At 49.0% G+C, this 20,174-nt stretch overlaps 1 protein-coding gene across 1 annotated transcript in view; it reads right to left on the bottom strand.

Annotated features, from left to right (window-relative positions):
• Window positions 1–887: 887 nt before the first annotated feature.
• ERI1 (exoribonuclease 1) overlaps window positions 888–20,174 on the bottom strand; it is a 37,664-nt gene continuing 18,377 nt past the window's right edge. The window contains exons 4-7 of the mRNA XM_075337804.1: window positions 13,693–13,776; window positions 2,455–2,564; window positions 1,488–1,602; window positions 888–1,321 (exon numbers count right to left, since the gene is read on the bottom strand). Coding sequence (XP_075193919.1) covers window positions 1,079–1,321; window positions 1,488–1,602; window positions 2,455–2,564; window positions 13,693–13,776 — 552 coding nt within the window. The 3' untranslated portion in view covers window positions 888–1,078. The remainder of the gene's footprint in view (window positions 1,322–1,487; window positions 1,603–2,454; window positions 2,565–13,692; window positions 13,777–20,174) is intronic.

The raw sequence follows: 20,174 nt of genomic DNA, 5'->3' as shown, positions 1-20,174 counted from the left end.
GGGGGTGTATAGGCAGAGGGGAGGGGCTTTACACTTTTAAAGTGTAATACTTTGTGTGGCCTCCGGAGGCATAGCTATACACCCAATTGTCTGGGTCTCCCAATGGAGCGACAAAGAAAAAGCAGGTAAAAAGCAGGTAAAAAGCAACGTGCGGACATAGCCTAAAACCCCTATTACAAGGTGTACGTTCATGGTGATCACTTACCCCCACAGGAAACTTCAAATAAGAGATTAGGGATCACATCTTCTGAAGGATGCCCTCTTGAGCCTGTCAGCTTGTTCATCGTAAAGTCCAGGCACGATCCTGCAGCAGAGGCTACCACGCTCCGCGCTATAGCCGGCTGACCGGCAACACACTGTCGTTAGATCAAGGCATCGCAGTCTTTCAAATTGTCCGCCTCCATTCAGTGTAACCCGGAAGCCTAGCGTGTGTTCCTGACGTCATCAGGGCAAGCTCATCAGATGCCCCATGCCTGCGCAGTCCCAGGGATCATTCAAGCGGACGGCTTGCTTCAAATACGCACTTTTGTAGTCACTCCTCAACTCTGCAGCAGCATTCCCGCCCTCCACCGGAAGTGCGGAAATGCCCCAACAGTCCACCTAACCGACCGCAGGCAGTACACTGACTGCCCTTAGAGGGTGATTGGACCAGGAACTGGGTGAGTATTCCATGAGGAAGATCTCCCCGTACAGACCTCAGGGTGTAGATTCCCTCTCCAAACACACTCACTCACTCATACTGCTGCAATCATATTGACCACCGCATTAATCAAATATTGAAGAGATTTGAAAAAGCCCTGATACTCCTTGGGTTCAGTGTACTATCATTAGTATACCGGTAAAATGTACAAAATTACAGACTTTTTTTTTTTTTTTAAGAACTTTATTTTATAAATTATGAAAACACGAGCACTATTACAACTTCTATTACTGAAAGCAATGAAAATTCAAAACCCAACATTATTTATATCTTTGCCCCCACATGGACAGTGGGAATTTAACAAACTGATACTTTGTCTTTAAAATATAGTTTTGATTAAAGTGCTCGAAAAATAAAAAACTTTGACTAAAAAAAATGCTAGCTTTTGAACTGTGGATATTGAGGAGCAGCAGCCCCTTCAAATGGCAGGGAGCTGGATACAGTCATTAACTGTCCTGAGTGGATTTTCTCATTCATACGAAGCTCACAGCCATCTTGAAGCATGCGAATTGCTATCCTCGCAATGTTCTTAGAGTCATCTAAACCAGAGTGAAGGCGTCCATTATATTTCATGCCTAGTTTCTCAAGCATCGTAGTTAGCTTTGTCCGATTTCTTAGAACCTATGAAATCAGAGAAAACAACATTTGAAAGACACACGGATCGAGTTTGAGCTTTCAAGACATTTTATATGTAAAATATTTTATGATCTGAATATAATAAAAAAAAAAAAGTGTCTCTACACTGGCATAAATAGCTACAGGCTAAAATACGCTATTTTGTACCAACCTTGTAAAAATTTCCATAACACTTGCGAATGTTAATCCATTTCTTAGCAAACCGTGGGTATTTTATACCACTGATGTGACACTGCATATTTAAAAACTTGCTCATATCCCATGACCTGCAAAGGAATATTGAGAAGAATAGCCTACGGTTATTACACCTGATTATCAATGACCAGATGCTACACAATTCTTCTTTACGGATATTACATCTCTATAATGTAGGATTAACCCTTTAAATTTACTTAATGATCCACCTCTATTGGTCAGATTAATCCATTACTAGTAAAGTTTTGCAGTGTAGTGTAATCCTATGAAGCCCTTACATAAGTAAAGTAAAATACAGGAAGATGTTAGTTATCAGATTACCTTCTGAGCAAGTGAACTCCGGAAAGTGGAGATTTCTCACTTCGAGTCAGTGATCACCTAGTAATCACATTTCATATCACTCAAATCAACTTTCAAAGCAATTTTAACATTACTATTACTAGTATCAAGACACAAAAAATTACCCAAAATTACATAAAGCAGATGTGTCATAATATTATGCAGCCTGAGCTACTTTAAAACGTATATATTCATATCTGAAATATATCTATAGTTGATCTTGATACGATTTTTTTCTCTTTGATATCATTTTGGTGTAGATCCTTCTACGTAATTTGAAGCCTTATTTTCTCATATCTGAAATATATTATACTCCTACTTGTGGCCTATAGGCGCAAACGTTTTAATCTACATCTCTGACAACAGGCAATCAAAAAGTCAAAGGGAACACACTGCAGCAAAGGTCTAAAGAAAGATGGTCTTTCATGGGATCAAGGCATATAGAGTTAATTGACATTTGGGGATGAGCAGGGCACCTAAACTCCAGGTAATAGTGGGTTTCAGCATATATCTAACTTCAGATTAATAAAGGTCCTTCATAAAGATTAAAAGAATGGAAAAAAACAAACAAAACCAAGTCCTACCCATCAGTCAGGATGGCATATTTAAACTTTGTACCCAGATCCTTTTCTTTCATCCAGTCCACGGCACTGTGGAGAACCGCAGGAAATGTGTCAGCCTGGTCAACAACATCCTGCAGATAGAAAACTAACTTTACAAACCTGAATGAAATAGGAGTACATGTAAGAAACCAAATACAATGTGTCAGAATTATAATTCACAGGTATTCGCAGAAGCATGTGTTTGTATAAACACTCCCCTCAAGAAAATAAGGGCTACACTAAAATACCACATCCTACAATGAATGAAATATTCCAGTTGCAAATCTTTATTCATTACATAGTAGAACGAGAATGCATTGAGAATAAAACACAAAAATGATCAATGTAAATCAAAATTAATATCCCATGGGGATCTGGATTTGGAAGGATACTCAATATCAGACTGGAAAATCAAATTACAGGCTGTTCCAATTTCACTGGAAATTCCTCTCCACAAGGAAATATGGCTCAGTCACATTCCTGTATGACCTCCCTACAATGCCTGGGCATGTTCCTGAGGAGGTTGCGGATGGTCTCCCGAGGGATCTCCTCCCAGACCTGGATTAGAGCATCAGTCAACTCCTGGACAGTCTGTGGTGCAACGTGGCATTGGTAGATGGAACAAGACATGATGTCCCAGATGTGCTCAATTGGATTCAGGTCTGGGGAACGGGCAGGCCAGTGCAAAGCATCAATGCCTTCATCATGCAGGAACTGCTGACACACTTGAGCCTCATGAGGTCTAGCATTCTCACGCATCAGAAGGAAACCCAGGACGCATTGCACCTAGATATGATCTCTCAATGGGTCTGAGGATCTCATCCCATTACCTAATTGCAATCAAGGTACCTCTGGCTAGCACATGGAGGGCTGTGCAGCCCTCCAAAGAAATGCCTTCCCACACCACTACTGACCCACTGTCAAATCAGTAATGCTGGAGGATGATGCAGGCAGCGGAATGTTCACCAAAGCATCTCCAGACTGTTAAGTCTGTCACGTGCTCAGTGTGAACTTGCTCTTATCTGTGAAGACCACAGGGTGCCAATGTCGAATCTGCCAATATTGGTGCTTGCTGGCAATGCTAATTGCCCTGCGCGGTGTTGGCCTGTAACATCAACTTTTGGACATCAGGCCCTCATACCATCCTCATTGAGTCAGTTTCTGACAGTTGGACCTCCAGCAGGCCACGAATATCCATGCGTATGCTCATTTTGCAGGGCTATGGCACAGCTCCTTCCATTCCTCCTTGCACAAAGGAGGAGGTAGCGGTCCTGCTGCTGGGTTATTACCTTCCTACGGTGCCGCCACATCTCCTGGTATCTGCTTAATGATCTGGACACTGCGCTGACAGACACCGCTAACCTTCTTGCTACAGCTCAGATTGATATTGCATCCTGGATGAGCTGCGCTACCTGAGCAACTTCTGTGGGTTGTAGACACCACCTTATGCTACCTCTAGGGGTAAGAGCAATGACAAAATGCAAAAGTGACTAAAATCGCAAAAAAGGATGAGAACAGAGAAATGGACTGTGGTCACAATCTGCAAAACCACTCCTTTATGGGGTTCTTGCTAATTGATTAACATTTCTAAATACTATCTGTTCCATTTTCACAACAGCAGGAGAAATTCATTCACAATCAGTGTTGCTTTATAACTGGACAGGTTGATTTCACAGAAGTGCGATTGGCTTGGGAGTTACATTTTGTTTAAGTATTCCTTTATTTTTTGAGCAGTGTATATATAAAAGCACAATGACAGTAGTATACTTCCAGTAGATTTTATAACTTTCTATGCAATCCTTCATAAGGAAAAATATTTATTGCAGATATAGAATATATAAAACATTCACTTAAGTGGCAAACTTAAGTTATCACTGTAGCCGTGCAGTGCAGAAACCTGGGTTCCCACCAAGGACAACATCTGCAGCACATACTGATAAGGGAATGTAGATCTTGAGCGTCAGTGGTGACAGTGATGGTAATGTCTATAAAGCGCTTCAGAATATCATGGCACTATATAATAACAGATCAATGAAGGGAATTTTGTTTACTTACCGTAAATTCCTTTTCTTCTAGCTCCTATTGGGAGACCCAGACAATTGGGTGTATAGCTTCTGCCTCCGGAGGCCACACAAAGTATTACACTTTAAAAAGTGTAACCCCTCCCCTCTGGCTATACACCCTCCCGTGCATCACGGGCTCCTCAGTTTTGGTGCAAAAGCAGGAAGGAGGAAACTTATAAATTGGTCTAAGGTAAATTCAATCCGAAGATGTTCGGAGAACTGAAAACCATGAACCAAAAGAACAATTCAACATGAACAACATGTGTACACAAAAGAACAACCAGCCCGAAGGGCACAGGGGCGGGTGCTGGGTCTCCCAATAGGACCTAGAAGAAAAGAAATTTACGGTAAGTAAACAAAATTCCCTTCTTCTTTGTCGCTCCATTGGGAGACCCAGACAATTGGGACGTCCAAAAGCTGTCCCTGGGTGGGTAAAAGAATACCTCGATAAAAAGAGCCGAAACGGCCCCCTCTTACAGGTGGGCAACCGCCGCCTGAAGGACTCGCCTACCTAGACTGGCGTCTGCTGAAGCATAGGTATGCACCTGATAGTGTTTCGTGAAAGTGTGCAGACTAGACCAGGTAGCTGCCTGACACACCTGCTGAGCCGTAGCCCGGTGCCGCAATGCCCAGGACGCACCCACGGCTCTGGTAGAATGGGCTTTCAGCCCTGAAGGAAGCGGAAGCCCAGAAGAACGGTAGGCTTCAAGAATCGGTTCCTTGATCCACCGAGCCAAGGTTGACTTGGAAGCCTGCGAGCCCTTACCCTGGCCAGCAACAAGGACAAAGAGCGCATCTGAACGGCGCAGGGGCGCCGTGCGAGACAAGTAGAACCGGAGTGCCCTCACTAGATCTAATGAGTGCAAATCCTTTTCACATTGGTGAATTGGATTAGGGCAAAATGAAGGTAAGGAGATATCCTGATTGAGATGAAAAGGAGATACCACCTTAGGGAGAAATTCCGGGACAGGACGCAGAACCACCTTATCCTGGTGAAAAACCAGGAAGGGGGTTTTGCATGACAGCGCTGCAAGCTCCGACACTCTTCGGAGTGATGTAACTGCCACTAGAAATGCCACCTTCTGCGAAAGACGTGATAAAGAGACATCCCGCAGCGGCTCGAAAGGTGGTTTCTGAAGAGCAGTTAGCACCCTGTTGAGGTCCCAGGGTTCCAGCGGACGCTTGTAAGGTGGGACTATGTGGCAAACTCCCTGCAGGAACGTGCGGACCTGCGGAAGCCTGGCCAGGCGCTTTTGAAAAAATACGGAGAGCGCCGATACTTGTCCCTTGAGAGAGCCTAGTGACAAACCCTTGTCCATTCCGGATTGAAGGAATGAAAGAAAAGTGGGTAAGGCAAACGGCCAGGGAGTAAAACCCTTATCAGAGCACCAGGATAAGAAGATCCGCCAAGACCTGTAATAGATCTTGGCGGACGTTGATTTCCTGGCCTGTCTCATGGTGGCAATGACATCCTGAGATAATCCTGAAGATGCTAGGAGCCAGGACTCAATGGCCACACAGTCAGGTTGAGGGCCACAGAATTCAGATGGAAAAACGGCCCTTGTGACAGCAAGTCTGGGCGGTCTGGAAGCGCCCACGATTGACCCACCGTGAGATGCCACAGATCCGGGTACCACGATCGCCTCGGCCAATCTGGAGCGACGAGAATGGCGCGACGACAGTCGGACCTGATCTTGCGTAACACTCTGGGCAGCATCGCCAGAGGAGGAAATACATAAGGCAGTGGAAACTGCGACCAATCCTGAACTAATGCGTCCGCCGCCAGAGCTCTGTGATCTTGGGACCGGGCCATGAATGCCGGGACTTTGTTGTTGTGCCGTGACGCCATGAGATCGACGTCCGGCTTTCCCCAGCGGCGACAGATCTCTCGAAACACGTCTGGGTGAAGAGACCATTCCCCCGCGTCCATGCCCTGACGACTGAGAAAATCTGCTTCCCAGTTTTCTACGCCCGGGATGTAAACTGCGGAGATCGTGGAGGCTGTGGCTTCCACCCACTGCAGAATCCGCCTGACTTCCTGGAAGGCTTGACGACTGCGAGTGCCGCCTTGGTGGTTGATGTATGCGACGGCAGTGGCGTTGTCCGACTGGATACGGATCTGCCTGCCCTCCAACCACCGATGGAAAGCCAATAGGGCTAGATACACTGCCCTTATCTCCAGAACATTGATCTGAAGGGAAGACTCTACCGGAGTCCAGGTTCCCTGAGCCCTGTGGTGGAGGAAAACCGCTCCCCACCCTGACAGGCTCGCGTCCGTGGTGACCACAGCCCAGGTTGGGGGTAGGAAGGATTTTCCTTGCGATAGAGAATTGGGAAGGAGCCACCACTGAAGAGACATCTTGGTTGCAAGGGACAGCGAGACGTTCCTGTAGAGGGAAGTCGACCTCCTGTCCCATTTGCGGAGAATGTCCCATTGGAGTGGCCGCAGATGGAATTGCGCGAACGGCACTGCCTCCATCGCTGCCACCATCTTCCCCAGGAAGTGCATGAGGCGCCTCAAGGGGTGTGACTGACCCCGAATAAGAGACTGCACCCCTGCCTGCAGAGAAAGCTGTTTGTCCAGCGGTAGCTTGACTACCGCTGACTGTGTATGAAACTCCATCCCGAGGTAAGTCAGTGATTGGGTCGGTGTCAACTTGGATTTTGGGAAGTTGATTATCCACCCGAACTGCTGGAGAGTCGCCAGAGCGACGGTAAGGCTGTGTTGACATGCCACCCGAGAAGGTGCCCTGACTAGGAGATCGTCTAAGTAGGGAATCACCGAGTGGCCCTGAGAGTGTAGGACCGCCACAACGGATGCCATGACTTTGGTGAACACCCGTGGGGCTGTCGCCAGGCCGAAAGGCAATGCCACGAACTGAAGGTGTTCGTCCCCGATGGCGAAACGCAAGAAGCGTTGATGTTCGGGTGCGATCGGCACATGGAGATAAGCATCTTTGATGTCGATCGATGCTAGGAAGTCTCCTTGTGACATCGAGGCGATGACCGAGCGGAGAGATTCCATCCGAAACAGTCTGGTGCTCACATGCCTGTTGAGTAGTTTGAGGTCCAGAACGGGACGGAATGATCCGTCCTTCTTTGGCACCACGAACAAGTTGGAGTAAAAGCCGCGACCCTGTTCCAGAGGGGGAACAGGGATCACAACTCCTTCTGTCTTCAGAGCGTCCACTGCCTGAAAGAGTGCGTCGGCCCGAGCGGGGGGCGGAGAGGTTCTGAAGAAACGAGTCGGAGGACGAGAGCTGAACTCTATCCTGTAACCGTGAGACAGAATGTCTCTCACCCATCGGTCTTGAACATGTGGCCACCAGGCGTCGCAATAGCGGGAGAGCCTGCCACCGACCGAGGATGCGGTTCGGGGATGCAGAGAGTCATAAGGAGGCCGCCTTGGAGGCAGTGCCTCCGGCGGCCTTTTGGGGGCGTGACTTAGACCGCCACGCATAGGAGTTCCTCTGGCCTTTCTCCGGCCTTCCGGACGAAGAGGATTGGGACTTGGCGGAGGGACGAAAGGACCGAAACCTCGATTGAATTTTCCGTTGCTGAGGTCTCTTAGGTTTGGATTGGGGTAAGGAGGAGTCCTTTCCCTTGGATTCCTTAATAATCTCATCCAATCGTTCGCCAAACAATCGGTCGCCAGAAAACGGCAAACCGGTTAAGAACCTCTTGGAGGCCGAGTCTGCCTTCCATTCGCGCAGCCACATGGCCCTGCGGACTGCCACAGAATTAGCAGATGCCACCGCTGTACGGCTAGCAGAGTCTAGGACTGTGTTCATGGCGTAGGAAGAAAAAGCTGACGCTTGAGAAGTCAGAGACGCAACCTGCGGAGCAGAATTACGTGTGACTGCATTAATCTCAGCCAGACAAGCTGAGATAGCTTGTAGTGCCCACACGGCTGCAAAGGCCGGGGCAGAAGACGCGCCCGTGGCCTCATAGATGGACTTCACCAGGAGCTCTATCTGCCTGTCAGTGGCATCTTTTAGCGATGAGCCATCTGCAACCGATACCACAGATCTAGCCGCCAATCTAGAGACTGGAGGATCCACCTTGGGACATTGAGCCCAACCCTTAACTACGTCAGAGGGGAAGGGGTAACGTGTGTCAGTAAGGCGCTTAGTAAAGCACTTGTCCGGAACTGCTCTGGGCTTCTGGACAGCATCTCTGAAGTTAGAGTGATCGAAAAACGCACTCCGTGTACGTTTGGGGAACCGAAACTGATGTTTCTCCTGCTGAGAAGCCGACTCCTCTACAGGTGGAGGCGGGGGAGACAGATCTAACACCTGGTTGATGGACGAGATAAGATCATTTACTAAAGCGTCCCCTTCAGGTGTATCAAGATTGAGGGCAACGTCAGGTTCAGAGCCCTGAGCTGCGACGTCCGCCTCGTCCTCCAGAGAGTCCTCAAGCTGGGAACACGAGCAGCGTGAGGAAGTCGGGGAAGATTCCCAGCGAGCCCGCTTAGCTGGTCTGGGACTGTGGTCCGGGCCGGAGTCCTCTGCGTGGGACCTAGGGCCCAACCTGGGAGCGGGCTGCGGCGCGGACCGAGAGGGGCCTGGAGGCGACGATCCAACAGGGACCGGGGCCTGTGTAAGGACCGGTCTGGACTGCAAAGCTTCTAGCAGCTTGGCAGACCATTTGTCCATAGACTGAGCCATGGATCGTGAGAGTGACTCAGAGTTTCTCAGCCAAAGCAGCAAACTCTGTCCCTGCCGCCTGGACAGGGGGAGCAGGAGGGTCTACCTGAGCCGAGGGGCCCACTAGTGACCTAGGCTCCGGCTGAGCAAGCGAGACAGGGGCCGAGCATTGCTCACAGTGAGGGTAGGTGGAACCCGCAGGTAACATGGCCCCACAAGAGGTACAGGCCGCAAAAAAACCCTGTGCCTTAGCACCTTTGCTCCTTGTGGACGACATGCTGTTGTCTCCTAGGAGAGTGATCACTGAGGGTATATGGGAAAGGGTATACAGCCCGACCGAACAGAAATATCTATAAAGAATATGTATCTATTCCGGCACCCTATGGGGGACCAGCACCAGGTGACCGGTGTCGCTTACCGACCGCTAAAAAGCGGAGTGTGTGTCCTCCAGATTCCCTGCCTTAGGTCTCCCAGAGCTGCAGAGCTCTTCCCTGATAATCCTCCACCGGCAGAATGCCAAAAACATGGCTGCCGGGGCTCTCAGGGGAGGAGTGGAGCCGTGGGCGGTGTTAGAAAAAGTGCGGGAATCTGGGGTCCCCACAGTGATCAGTGAGGGGGGAGGAAACATACAGGATGCTCTGGCCCTCACATCCGACGTCAGGTCGGCAGTCCCGCCCTTACCCCTGACAGGCAGGCCCGGGGGCGGGATTTTTGCTACTAGGCCGCAATGAAGCCGGGGACTAAATTTAAGACCGCGGCCGACAAGCAGGCGCGGTCGGCGCGGAAGTCCGCCGGTCTTCACAAAACAGCAGCTGCTGCAGCGTCCGGGAGAAAGGCGCTCCATGGACAGTCCCCATGGGGACACAGAGTACCTTATAGATGCAGGGCCCGGTCCCTGAGGATGAATAGACTCCTGTCTGGCAGATTCCCACAGGGGCTGCGAAGGGAGCCCGGTCCCAGTGAATGGATGACCGGTCAGGATCCCACTTCTCCCAGAGCCGCTAAGGGATGGTGAAGGAGACGGCATGAGGCTCCGGCCTTTGTACCCGCAATGGGTACCTCAACCTTAACAACACCGCCGACATAGTGGGGTGAGAAGGGAACATGCCGGGAGCCCCGTGGGGGCCCTCTTTTCTTCCAACCGACATAACTAATATGAGAATGCATGAGTGGATGTGTGCCTCCTTCCACACAAAGCATAAAACTGAGGAGCCCGTGATGCACGGGAGGGTGTATAGGCAGAGGGGAGGGGTTACACTTTTTAAAGTGTAATACTTTGTGTGGCCTCCGGAGGCAGAAGCTATACACCCAATTGTCTGGGTCTCCCAATGGAGCGACAAAGAAAATGTCATTTATATTAACATCCGGTTTGTCTTTATATTGCAGCTATAAAATACTCCATTTAAAGTAAATTAAAGAGAACCTGTCAGTAGGATTTAACACTAAGGCCCTGTGCCCATTGGAGCTTGCTTCTGCGGATTTTGCCACGGAAAACCTGCAGATTTATCTGGATTTTCCAGAAAAATCCGCAGGTTTCAGCATGTACACAGTGCTGTGTCCACGTTGCGGAATGTGCGGTTGCGGAATATACTGCGGATATCCCACAGCCACACATAACTGCATATCAATTATTCCTGCGGCATTACCTGCGGAAATCCCCTGCTTTGGCCCATACTTACCTGCCTTGATAGCAGACACCCAGTCATTTTCCCTCGGTGCACACGAGCAGGAAGGAGGAGGTGGGCGGGGCCTGCACAAGCTCCGGTCATGTGACAGCCGTAGCTAGTTCAGGCCCGCCCACCTTTTCCTTCACAGTGTAAACACGGCCGGAGACGGGAGAGAAGTGCTGCGTGATGGAGGTATGAACGCCCCGATCACTCAGCACTTGTTCTGCATTGAGGATGCAGTGCCGAAGCCATGGTACTGTATCCTCAATGCAGAATGCCCGCACCATATCCGCAGGACATTCCGCAATAAAACCGCAGCATGTAAACAGGCAAAGTTGTGCTGCGGTTTTCTGGGAGCTCCTGCGGATATAACAGCAGGACACTTCCCCCGTGGGCACATAGGCTTAAGTAAATACACGGCCTTAATGGTGCGGTGATGCTGATTAAATATCTGCAGTGAAGGAATCCGTTTTTTTTTGTTTGCAAACGTGCTCGGCACTGCTCATTACTCAACCATTGGGGTGATTGGATGCTTGCAGTCTTCGGCCGAGTATTGTGGGTGCTCAGATGTGTCATCCGTGAAACAATGATCAAAATGGACAGGCTTGCTTCATTGCATGATGTGTGCAGGCACCCCAGGGAGATATATTTGCATTCTCTCAATTGCTCTCCTAAGGGATAAAACAACGTTCTCGAACAGAGAGCCTAAAACCCCCACACCCCCTAAAAAAACAAAAAAAAACAAAACCCTGCTTTCCCTTCCACTGCAAATGTTCTGTTTATGGCTAAATGTATGTGGGAGGAGACCTGACCAGACCAATCATTAATTTTCCATAATGTCATTACTTGCTTTGAGCTCATCCGAGCGTCTGACCAGCTCAAAATCGAGTAAAGAGCATTTGATTATTTTAGTTCTTTCCCATCACTATTGCCGAATAATCTTCCTTTAAAGTTTTCATTATGACATTGGGGCACAACTTGTGGGAGTAGGGTCTTGCGCTTCTTCCCTGAGCACCGCCTGCTTTCTCCATTTCTTCTACAGATCACTGATGATTCAGTGACCTGCCTTCTATTTCAAATTCCGCACTGCCATGATTGCGGTGGGCTGCGCATGCGCAGGGTGACACTGCAGGCGGTCTGCAGGTCTTCAATAATATGGCACCAGATGCGGCCCATGCACAGACCAAGATTTCAGCTCAATGACCCCTTCATTAAGCCAAAAATCTTGATCTGCGCATGCGCCACAATCGGACGCCATTTTATTGAAGAACTGCAGATCACCTGCAAAATTACAGTGTGCACGTACTTCCCACTGCAATCATGATGGTGGCACAGAATTTCAAAATGCAGGCAGGTCACTGAATAATCAGGGACCTGTAGGAAAAAAGGAGAAGAGACAGGTGGAGGGGCAGAAAAGAAGAAGATGAACCTATCCGCAAGCCCTGCCCCGATGCACAGTTGACATCATGAAATTTTAGAAGATTATTCAGCAACCAAAGATCGGATCTCTTCACTACAGCATCACAGCGGAACTATGGCAATGGGTTTACTTTAACCCCTTCACGAGCTGCCGATTTTTCGCTTTACATTTTTTTTTCGCCATTTTTCCGAGACACAACTTTTTTTTTTCTTTTCAGTCAATATGGTCATGTGAGGTCTCATTTTTTGCGGAACGAGTTGTACTTATGGTTTCATTTATAAGTACACCATATATTGTACTGGAAAACGGCAAACAAAAACCAAATGCAGAAAAATTGCAAAAAAAAGTGTGATTGCACTATTGTTTGAGATATTTTATTCACTGTGTTCACTGTATGGTAAAACTGATGTCAGTTTGATGCCTCAGGTCAGTGCGAGTTCATAGAAACCAAACATGTATAGGAAGTTTGTCCGAAAAAAATAGCGCACGTTTTACGCCATATTCCGTGACCTGTAGTGTTCTCATTTTTCGGGATCTATGGCTCAGTGATGGCTTATTTTTTGCGTCTCGAGCTGACGTTTTTAACGGAACCATTTGTGCGCAGATGCTACTTTTGATCGCCTGTTATTGCATTTTGTGCAAAATTTGTGGTGACCAAAAAATGTAATTTTGGCGTTTGGAATTTTTTTGCCGCTACGCCGTTTACTGATCAGATTAATTGATTTTATATTTTCATAGATTGGGCATTTCTGAATGCAGCGATACCAAATGTGTATATTTTTTATGTTTTTAACCCTTTCATTTTCAATGGGGCGAAAGGGGGTGATTTGAACTTTTAGGGGTTTTTTTAATTTTTTTTACTTTTTTTTTTTATTTTACTAGTCCCCCTAGGGGGGCTATATGGATTAACAATCCGATTGTTCTGCCCTATCTGCTTATCACAGCTATACAGTTGTAAACAGCAGATATGCTCACTTTCTGCTTCACTCGGCTCCGGGCCGAGTGGGGCCGAGTGAAACCGAAAGTAATTGATGTCAGCTACAGGAGTCATCATATGACCCTGTGCTACCATGACAACCACCGGAAGTCACGTAATCACGTCACGTGGCTTCCGGTATTGGCCGGTAAGTCACTGTTTACCGCCGATGCCGTTATATTGCGCTGTCAATATGTGACAGCGCCATTTAAGGGGTTAAACGGCATTAGCAGATAACGATTCTACTCGTGCTTAGAAGGCACACATCTCAGCTGTGAAAATCAGCTGAGATGTGCGCTGATCGCGGCAAGCTGCCGGCAGCAGACCGCGGGCAGTAATACTATGACCGCTAGGACGTAATATTACTGCCCGTGGTTGTTAAGGGGTTAAAGAGAATCTGTCAGCAAAATTTAGAACTATAAAGTAATTTAATCAAAACACTTACCTGAGTTATTCCAGTAAGATTAACACAGAATTCAGAGAGTTGAAGATTTATTTCCGGCTTCACATACTGCTGGAAAGTATCCTCCTTTAAAGGAGAGGGAAGAATAGTTGAAGAGTTAATCAATATAATCCCTGGAAGAGATTTACAATTGGAATCAAAGCTATTCAACCCCTAATTAGGGTTATTAGGAAGATGTACAAAATTTCTGCTGTTGGCTTGGTTTCAGAAGTCTTAGACGATTCTGGAGTGGCCAGCACAGTTACCTGACTGAATCCCCCAAAAATTATCTGTGATGGGATTTTAAGAAGGTGGTTTCAGCACGCAAATCCAAGAATATTAGTGACCTGAAGGTCATTGCCCATGAGGAACGTTCAAGGTTCCTCACTGAATACAGGAAGAAGCTGGTGCCTGAATATATGTCAAGTCTGCAAGTCATAACAGTCAGAGGTGTTCAACTTAATACTTAAGCTTGTCTTGAAGGAGATGAATAATTCGGAGACGGCAGTTGTAATTAAAAGTGGCATTAAAGTGAATTTAGAGACACCAATTGTTATTAGATTTGATCAGCTATTTAGATTAGATTTATTAGAACATTTTACATACAGGGACACGATTCGGTGGTCAATAGTTACTCCTTCATGTACTGTTCATATTTGTTATTAAAAGAGGTTATCCTGTCGCCACTTTTACTTGATCTAGCTTTAGAGTCTTTGTCCAGTTATCTGACAAACTACAATATGTACAAGGGTTAATCTGTTCTCAAAAGGCTGAATTGAGGCTCATCACCGATAATATGTACTTTTTATAGTTCTAACATCTACCAAATATCTTCAAACTGTTGGAGGGGGTTGGTTAATTTTTAGAATATATGGTGAACATACACAGGAAATTCTGGATCGTGGCCAACACTGGAAATGGAGCTAAATTTAAACTGGACAACCTCATACATCACTTACCTGGGAATACTAAGTGGGTAGATCATCTGACAAATTATGTTCTTTAATAGGGAAAATCATGTCAGAACTGCAGGACGTCCCCAGTTACAAGTCTTTTTTTTTCTTTTAGAGAAGAAGGGAATTTTGTTACTTACCGTAAATTCCTTTTCTTCTAGCTCCAATTGGGAGACCCAGACGATTGGGTGTATAGCTACTGCCTCCGGAGGCCACACAAAGTATTACACTAAAAAGTGTAAAGCCCCTCCCCTTCTGCCTATACACCCCCCGTGGGATCACGGGCTGCTTCAGTTTTAGTGCAAAAGCAAGAAGGAGGAAAGCCAATAACTGGTTAAACAATTCAATCCGAAGGAACATCGGAGAACTGGAACCATTCAACATGAACAACATGTGTACCCGAACAACCAAAAATCCCGAAGGAACAGGGGCGGGTGCTGGGTCTCCCAATTGGAGCTAGAAGAAAAGGAATTTACGGTAAGTAACAAAATTCCCTTCTTCTTCGGCGCTCCATTGGGAGACCCAGACGATTGGGACGTCCAAAAGCAGTCCCTGGGTGGGTAAATTAATACCTCAAGTTTGGACTGTAAAAACAGCCCTTCCCTACATGGAGGCAACCGCCGCCTGCAGGACTCTTCTACTTAGGCTGGCATCCGCCTAAGCGTAGGCATGCACCTGATAACGCTTGGTGAAGGTGTGCAGACTCGCCCAGGTAGCCGCCTGGCACACCTGCTGAGCCGTAGCCTGGTGCCGTAATGCCCAGGACGCACCCACGGCTCTGGTAGAATGGGCCTTCAGCCCTGATGGAACCGGAAGCCCAGCAGAACGGTAGGCTTCAAGAATTGGTTCCTTGATCCATCGAGCCAGGGTGGATTTGGAAGCCTGCGACCCTTTGCGCTGACCAGCGACAAGTACAAAGAGTGCATCCGAGCGGCGCAGGGGCGCCGTGCGGGAAATGTAGATTCTGAGCGCTCTCATCAGATCCAACAAATGCAAATCCAATTCATATCGATGAACTGGATGAGGACAAAAGGAAGGTAAGGAGATATCCTGACTGAGATGAAAAGGGGGATACCACCTTAGGGAGAAACCCCGGAATCCGGCGCAGCACTACCTTGTCTTGGTGAAACACCAGGAAGGGAGCTTTGGATGACCGCGCTGCTAACTCGGACACTCTCTGAAGAGACGTGACCGCTACCAAAAAAGGCCACTTTCTGTGAAAGTCGAGAAAGTGAAACATCCCTCAGAGGCTCAAAGGGCGGCTCCTGGAGAGCAATTAGTACCCTGTTCAGATCCCATGGGTCTAACGGCCTCTTGTACGGAGGGACAATGTGACAAACCCCCTGCAGGAACGTGCGTACCTGAGGAAGTCGTACTATGCGCTTCTGAAAGAATACAGACAGCGCTGGGACTCGTCCGTTAAGGGAGCCGAGCGACAAACCTTTTCCCAAACCAGATTGCAGGAAGGAAGGAAAAGTAAGCAATGCAAATGTCCAGGGAGACACTCCCTGAGCAGAGCACTAAGATAAGAATATCTTCCACGTCTTGTGGTAGATCTTGGCAGACGTCGGCTTCCTAGCCCGTCTCATGGTGACAATGACGTCTTGAGATAATCCTGAAGACGCTAGGATCCAGGACTCAATGGCCACACAGTCAGGTTCAGGGCTGTAGAATTCAGATGGAAAAAACGGCCCTTGGGACAGTAAGTCTGGCCGGTCTGGTAGTGCCCACGGTTGGCCGACCGTGAGATGCCACAGATGCAGGTACCACGACCTCCTCGGCCAGTCTGGGGCGACGAGGATAGCGCGGCGGCAATCGGAGCTGATCTTGCGTAGCCCTCTGGGCAACAGTGCCCGAGGGGGAAACACATAGGGTAGCTGGAACTGCGACCAATCCTGAACTAAGGCGCCTGCCGCCAGAGCTCTTTGATCGTGAGACCGCGCCATGAAAATCGGGCCCTTGTTGTTGTGCCGAGACGCCATTAGGTCGACGTCCGGCCTCCCCCAGCGGCTACAGATTTCTTGAAACCCGTCCGGGTGCAGAGACCATTCCCCTGCGTCCATGCCCTGGCGACTGAGGAAGTCTGCTTCCTAGTTTTCTACGCCCGGGATGTGAACTGCGGATATGGTGTATGCTCTGTCTTCCACCCACATCAGAATCCGCCGGACTTCCTGGGAGGCTTGCCGACTGCGTGTGCCGCCTTGGTGGTTGATGTATGCCACCGCTGCGAAGTTGTCCGACTGAATTCGGATCTGTTTGCCTTCCAGCCTCTGCTGGAAGGTTTGCAGGGCAAGATACCCTGCCCAGATTTCCAGAACATTGATCTAAAGGGTGGACTCCTCTGAAGAGAGTCCTTGCCCGTCTGAGAAAGGGGTACGTTCCTGTCTAGGGACGTCGACTTCCCATCCCATTGGCGAAGAATGTCCTATAGAAGTGGACGCAGATGAAACTGCGCGAAAGGGACTGCCTCTGCATGAGGCGTCTTAAGGGGTGCGACTGGTCTTGAAGGAGAGACTGCACCCCCGTCTGTAGTGAACGCTGTATGTCCAGCGGGAGCTGCACTATCGCTGAGAGAGTGTGAAGCTCCATGCCAAGATATGTCAGCGATTGGGTCGGTGTCAGATTTAACTCTGAAAAGTTTATGATCCACCCGAAACTCTGGAGAGTCTCCAGCGCCACGTTCAGGCTGTGTTGGCATGCCTCTTGAGAGGGTGCCTTGACAAGTAGATCGTCCAAGTAAGGAATCACAGAGTGACCCTGAGAGTGCAGGACTACTCCCACTGCTGCCATGAACTTGGTGAAAAGCCGTGGGGCTGTCGCCAGACCGAAGGGCAGGGCTACGAACTGAAGATGCTCGTCTTCAATAACGAATCGTAGCCAACACCGGTGCTCTGGAGCAATCGGTACGTGGAGATAAGCATCCTGATGTTTAATGACGCTAGGAAATCTCCTTGAGACATTGAGGCAATGACGGAGCGGAGGGATTCCATCCGGAACCGCCTGGTTTTCACGTGCTTGTTGAGCAGGTTTAGGTCCAAAACGGAACGGAAAGAGCCGTCGTTTTTGGTACCACAACCAGATTGGAGTAAAAACCGTATCTTGTTCCTGAGGAGGAACAGGGATTACCACTCCTTCTGCCTGCAGAAGAGCATCGGCTCGGTCGGGAGGTGAGGAAGTTCTGAAGATCTAGTCGGAGGACGAGAACAGAACTCTATCCTGTACACGTGAGGCAAAATGTCTCTCACCCACCGGTCTTTGACCTGTGGCAGCTAAATGTCGCCAAAGCGGGAGAGTCTGCCACCGACCGCGGATGCGGAGAGAGAGGGCCGCACGTCATGAGGACACCGCCTTGGTAGCGGTTCCTCCGGCTGCCTTCCTTGGGCGTGATTGAGCCTGCCAGGAATCTGCGCCTCTCTGAGCCTTTTGAGTCCTTTTGGACGAGGACAATTGGGACCTGCCCGAGCCTGGGAAGGACCGAAACCTCGACTGTCCTTTCTTCTGTTGTGGTGTTGTTTGATCTGGGCTGGTGTAAGGAAGAGTCCTTACCCTTGGATTGTTTAATGATTTCATCCAATCGCTCACCAAACAGTCTGTCACCAGATAATGGCAAACTGGTTAAGCACTTTTTTGGAAGCAGAATCTGCTTTCCATACCCTCAACCACAAGGCTCTGCGTAAAACCACGGAGTCGGCGGACGCCACTGACGTACGGCTCGTAGAGTGCAGGACAGCATTAATAGCGTAAGTCGCAATGCAGACATTGCGAGGTTAAGGACGCCATCTGCGGCACAGATGTACATGTGACAGTGTCCACGTGCGCAAGACCAGCTGAAATAGCGTGGAATGCCCATACGGCTGCGAATGCCGGAGCAACCGACACGCCGATAGCTTCATAGACAGAATTCAACCAGCGGACCATCTGTCTGTCAATGGCATCTTTAAGTGAAGTCCCATCTTCCACTGCAACTATGGATCTAGCCGCAAGCCTGGAGATTGGGGGATCCACCCTTGGACACTGGGTCCAGCGCTTGACCACGTCAGGGAGAAAAAAGGATAACGTGTATCCTTAATACGATTGGAGAACGCTTATCTGGATAAGTGTGGTGTTTCCGGATTGCTTCTCTGAAGTCAGAGTGGTCAGAAAAGTACTCAATATACGCTTGAGATACTGAAAAGGGACTTCTCCTGCTGTGAAGCTGACTCCTCCACCGGAGGAGCTGAGGGAGAAATATCCAACATTCCCTTGATGGACGCTAGAAGATCATTCACTATGGCGTCACCATCCGGAGTATCCGGATTGAGAGCGGTCTCAGGATCAGAGTCCTGATCAGCTACGTCTGCCTCATAATACAGAGAGTCCTGCTGGGACCCTAACCAGTGGTGAAGCCGAGTGCCGCTCCCAGCGAGCTCGCTTAGACTGTCTGGGACTGACGTCCGTGTCAGAGCCTGCGCCCTGGGATGCATGGGACCCCCCCGGAGCACTGATTTGTTCCAAATGAGGGCGGCCAAGGAGCATTGTATCAACATTGCCCATGGTCCGTCTGGACTGCAAAGTCTCTAAGATGTTAGTCACGGGCACAGACAATCTATCAGCCGAAAACTGCAACTCCGTCCCTGTCCCTGGACAGGGTTCACAGGTGGTTCCTTTGGCCACCTCTAGCAGAGACCCCGGCTGACCAAGTGGTACAGGGGAGCATTGCACACAATGGGGACAGTGGAACCTGCCGTGTGGAACAGTATCACGTGCAGTACAAGCAGCATAAAAAGCCTGTGCCTTGGCACCCTTTCTTTTTTGCTGCTGTTGTCTAGCCATCTAGAAGCATATAGCCAAGAATAGCGACCGTACAGTGCAATGTATAGCATACAAGCAGAAAGTACAAATGAACACTTCAGCACATGCAGTACAAGCAGCATAGAAAGCCTGTGCCTTAGCACCCTTGCTTTTTTGCTGCTGTTGTCCAGCCATCTAGGAGTATATAGCCAAGAATAGCGACCGTACAGTGCAGTGTATAGCATACCAGCATAAAGTACAAATGAACACTTCAGCACATGCAATACAAGCAGCCTAGAAAGCCTGTGCCTTAGCACCCTTGCTTTTTGCTGCTGTAGTCTAGCCATCTAGGCATAAAGTACAAATGGCATTAGTGGGGTCAGCACTTCAGGTGCTGCTTACCGCCCGCACAAAGGCGGGTGTGTGGTCGCCCGAATCCTGTGACTGGTTGCCCAGAGCTTGTCTCCCTTCTCCAGCCCAGACTGCGTGCAGGAATGGCTGCCGGCGTCTTGTGAAGAGGGGCGGGCCGTGGGCGTGCCCCAGACAAGAGCGGGAAACTGGCGTCCCACTGTGTCCAGTGAAGGGGGCTGGAGAATGCAAAGCAGACTCCAGCTCTCGGCGCTGACTTTCTGTACAGCGTCCCGCCCCTCCCCTGACTGGCAGGGCTGGGGGCGGGAACGAAGCGAAAACTAGGCCGCAAAGCCGGGGACTCGAGTAATAAGCGCGGCCGTCCTATGTGCACGGCCAGCGCGGAAGTCCCCG

The sequence above is a fragment of the Anomaloglossus baeobatrachus genome, chromosome 1 (assembly GCF_048569485.1).
Source record: "Anomaloglossus baeobatrachus isolate aAnoBae1 chromosome 1, aAnoBae1.hap1, whole genome shotgun sequence".
NCBI classification, from domain to species: domain Eukaryota; kingdom Metazoa; phylum Chordata; class Amphibia; order Anura; family Aromobatidae; genus Anomaloglossus; species Anomaloglossus baeobatrachus.
This window is presented reverse-complemented; position numbering and strand designations above follow the sequence as displayed.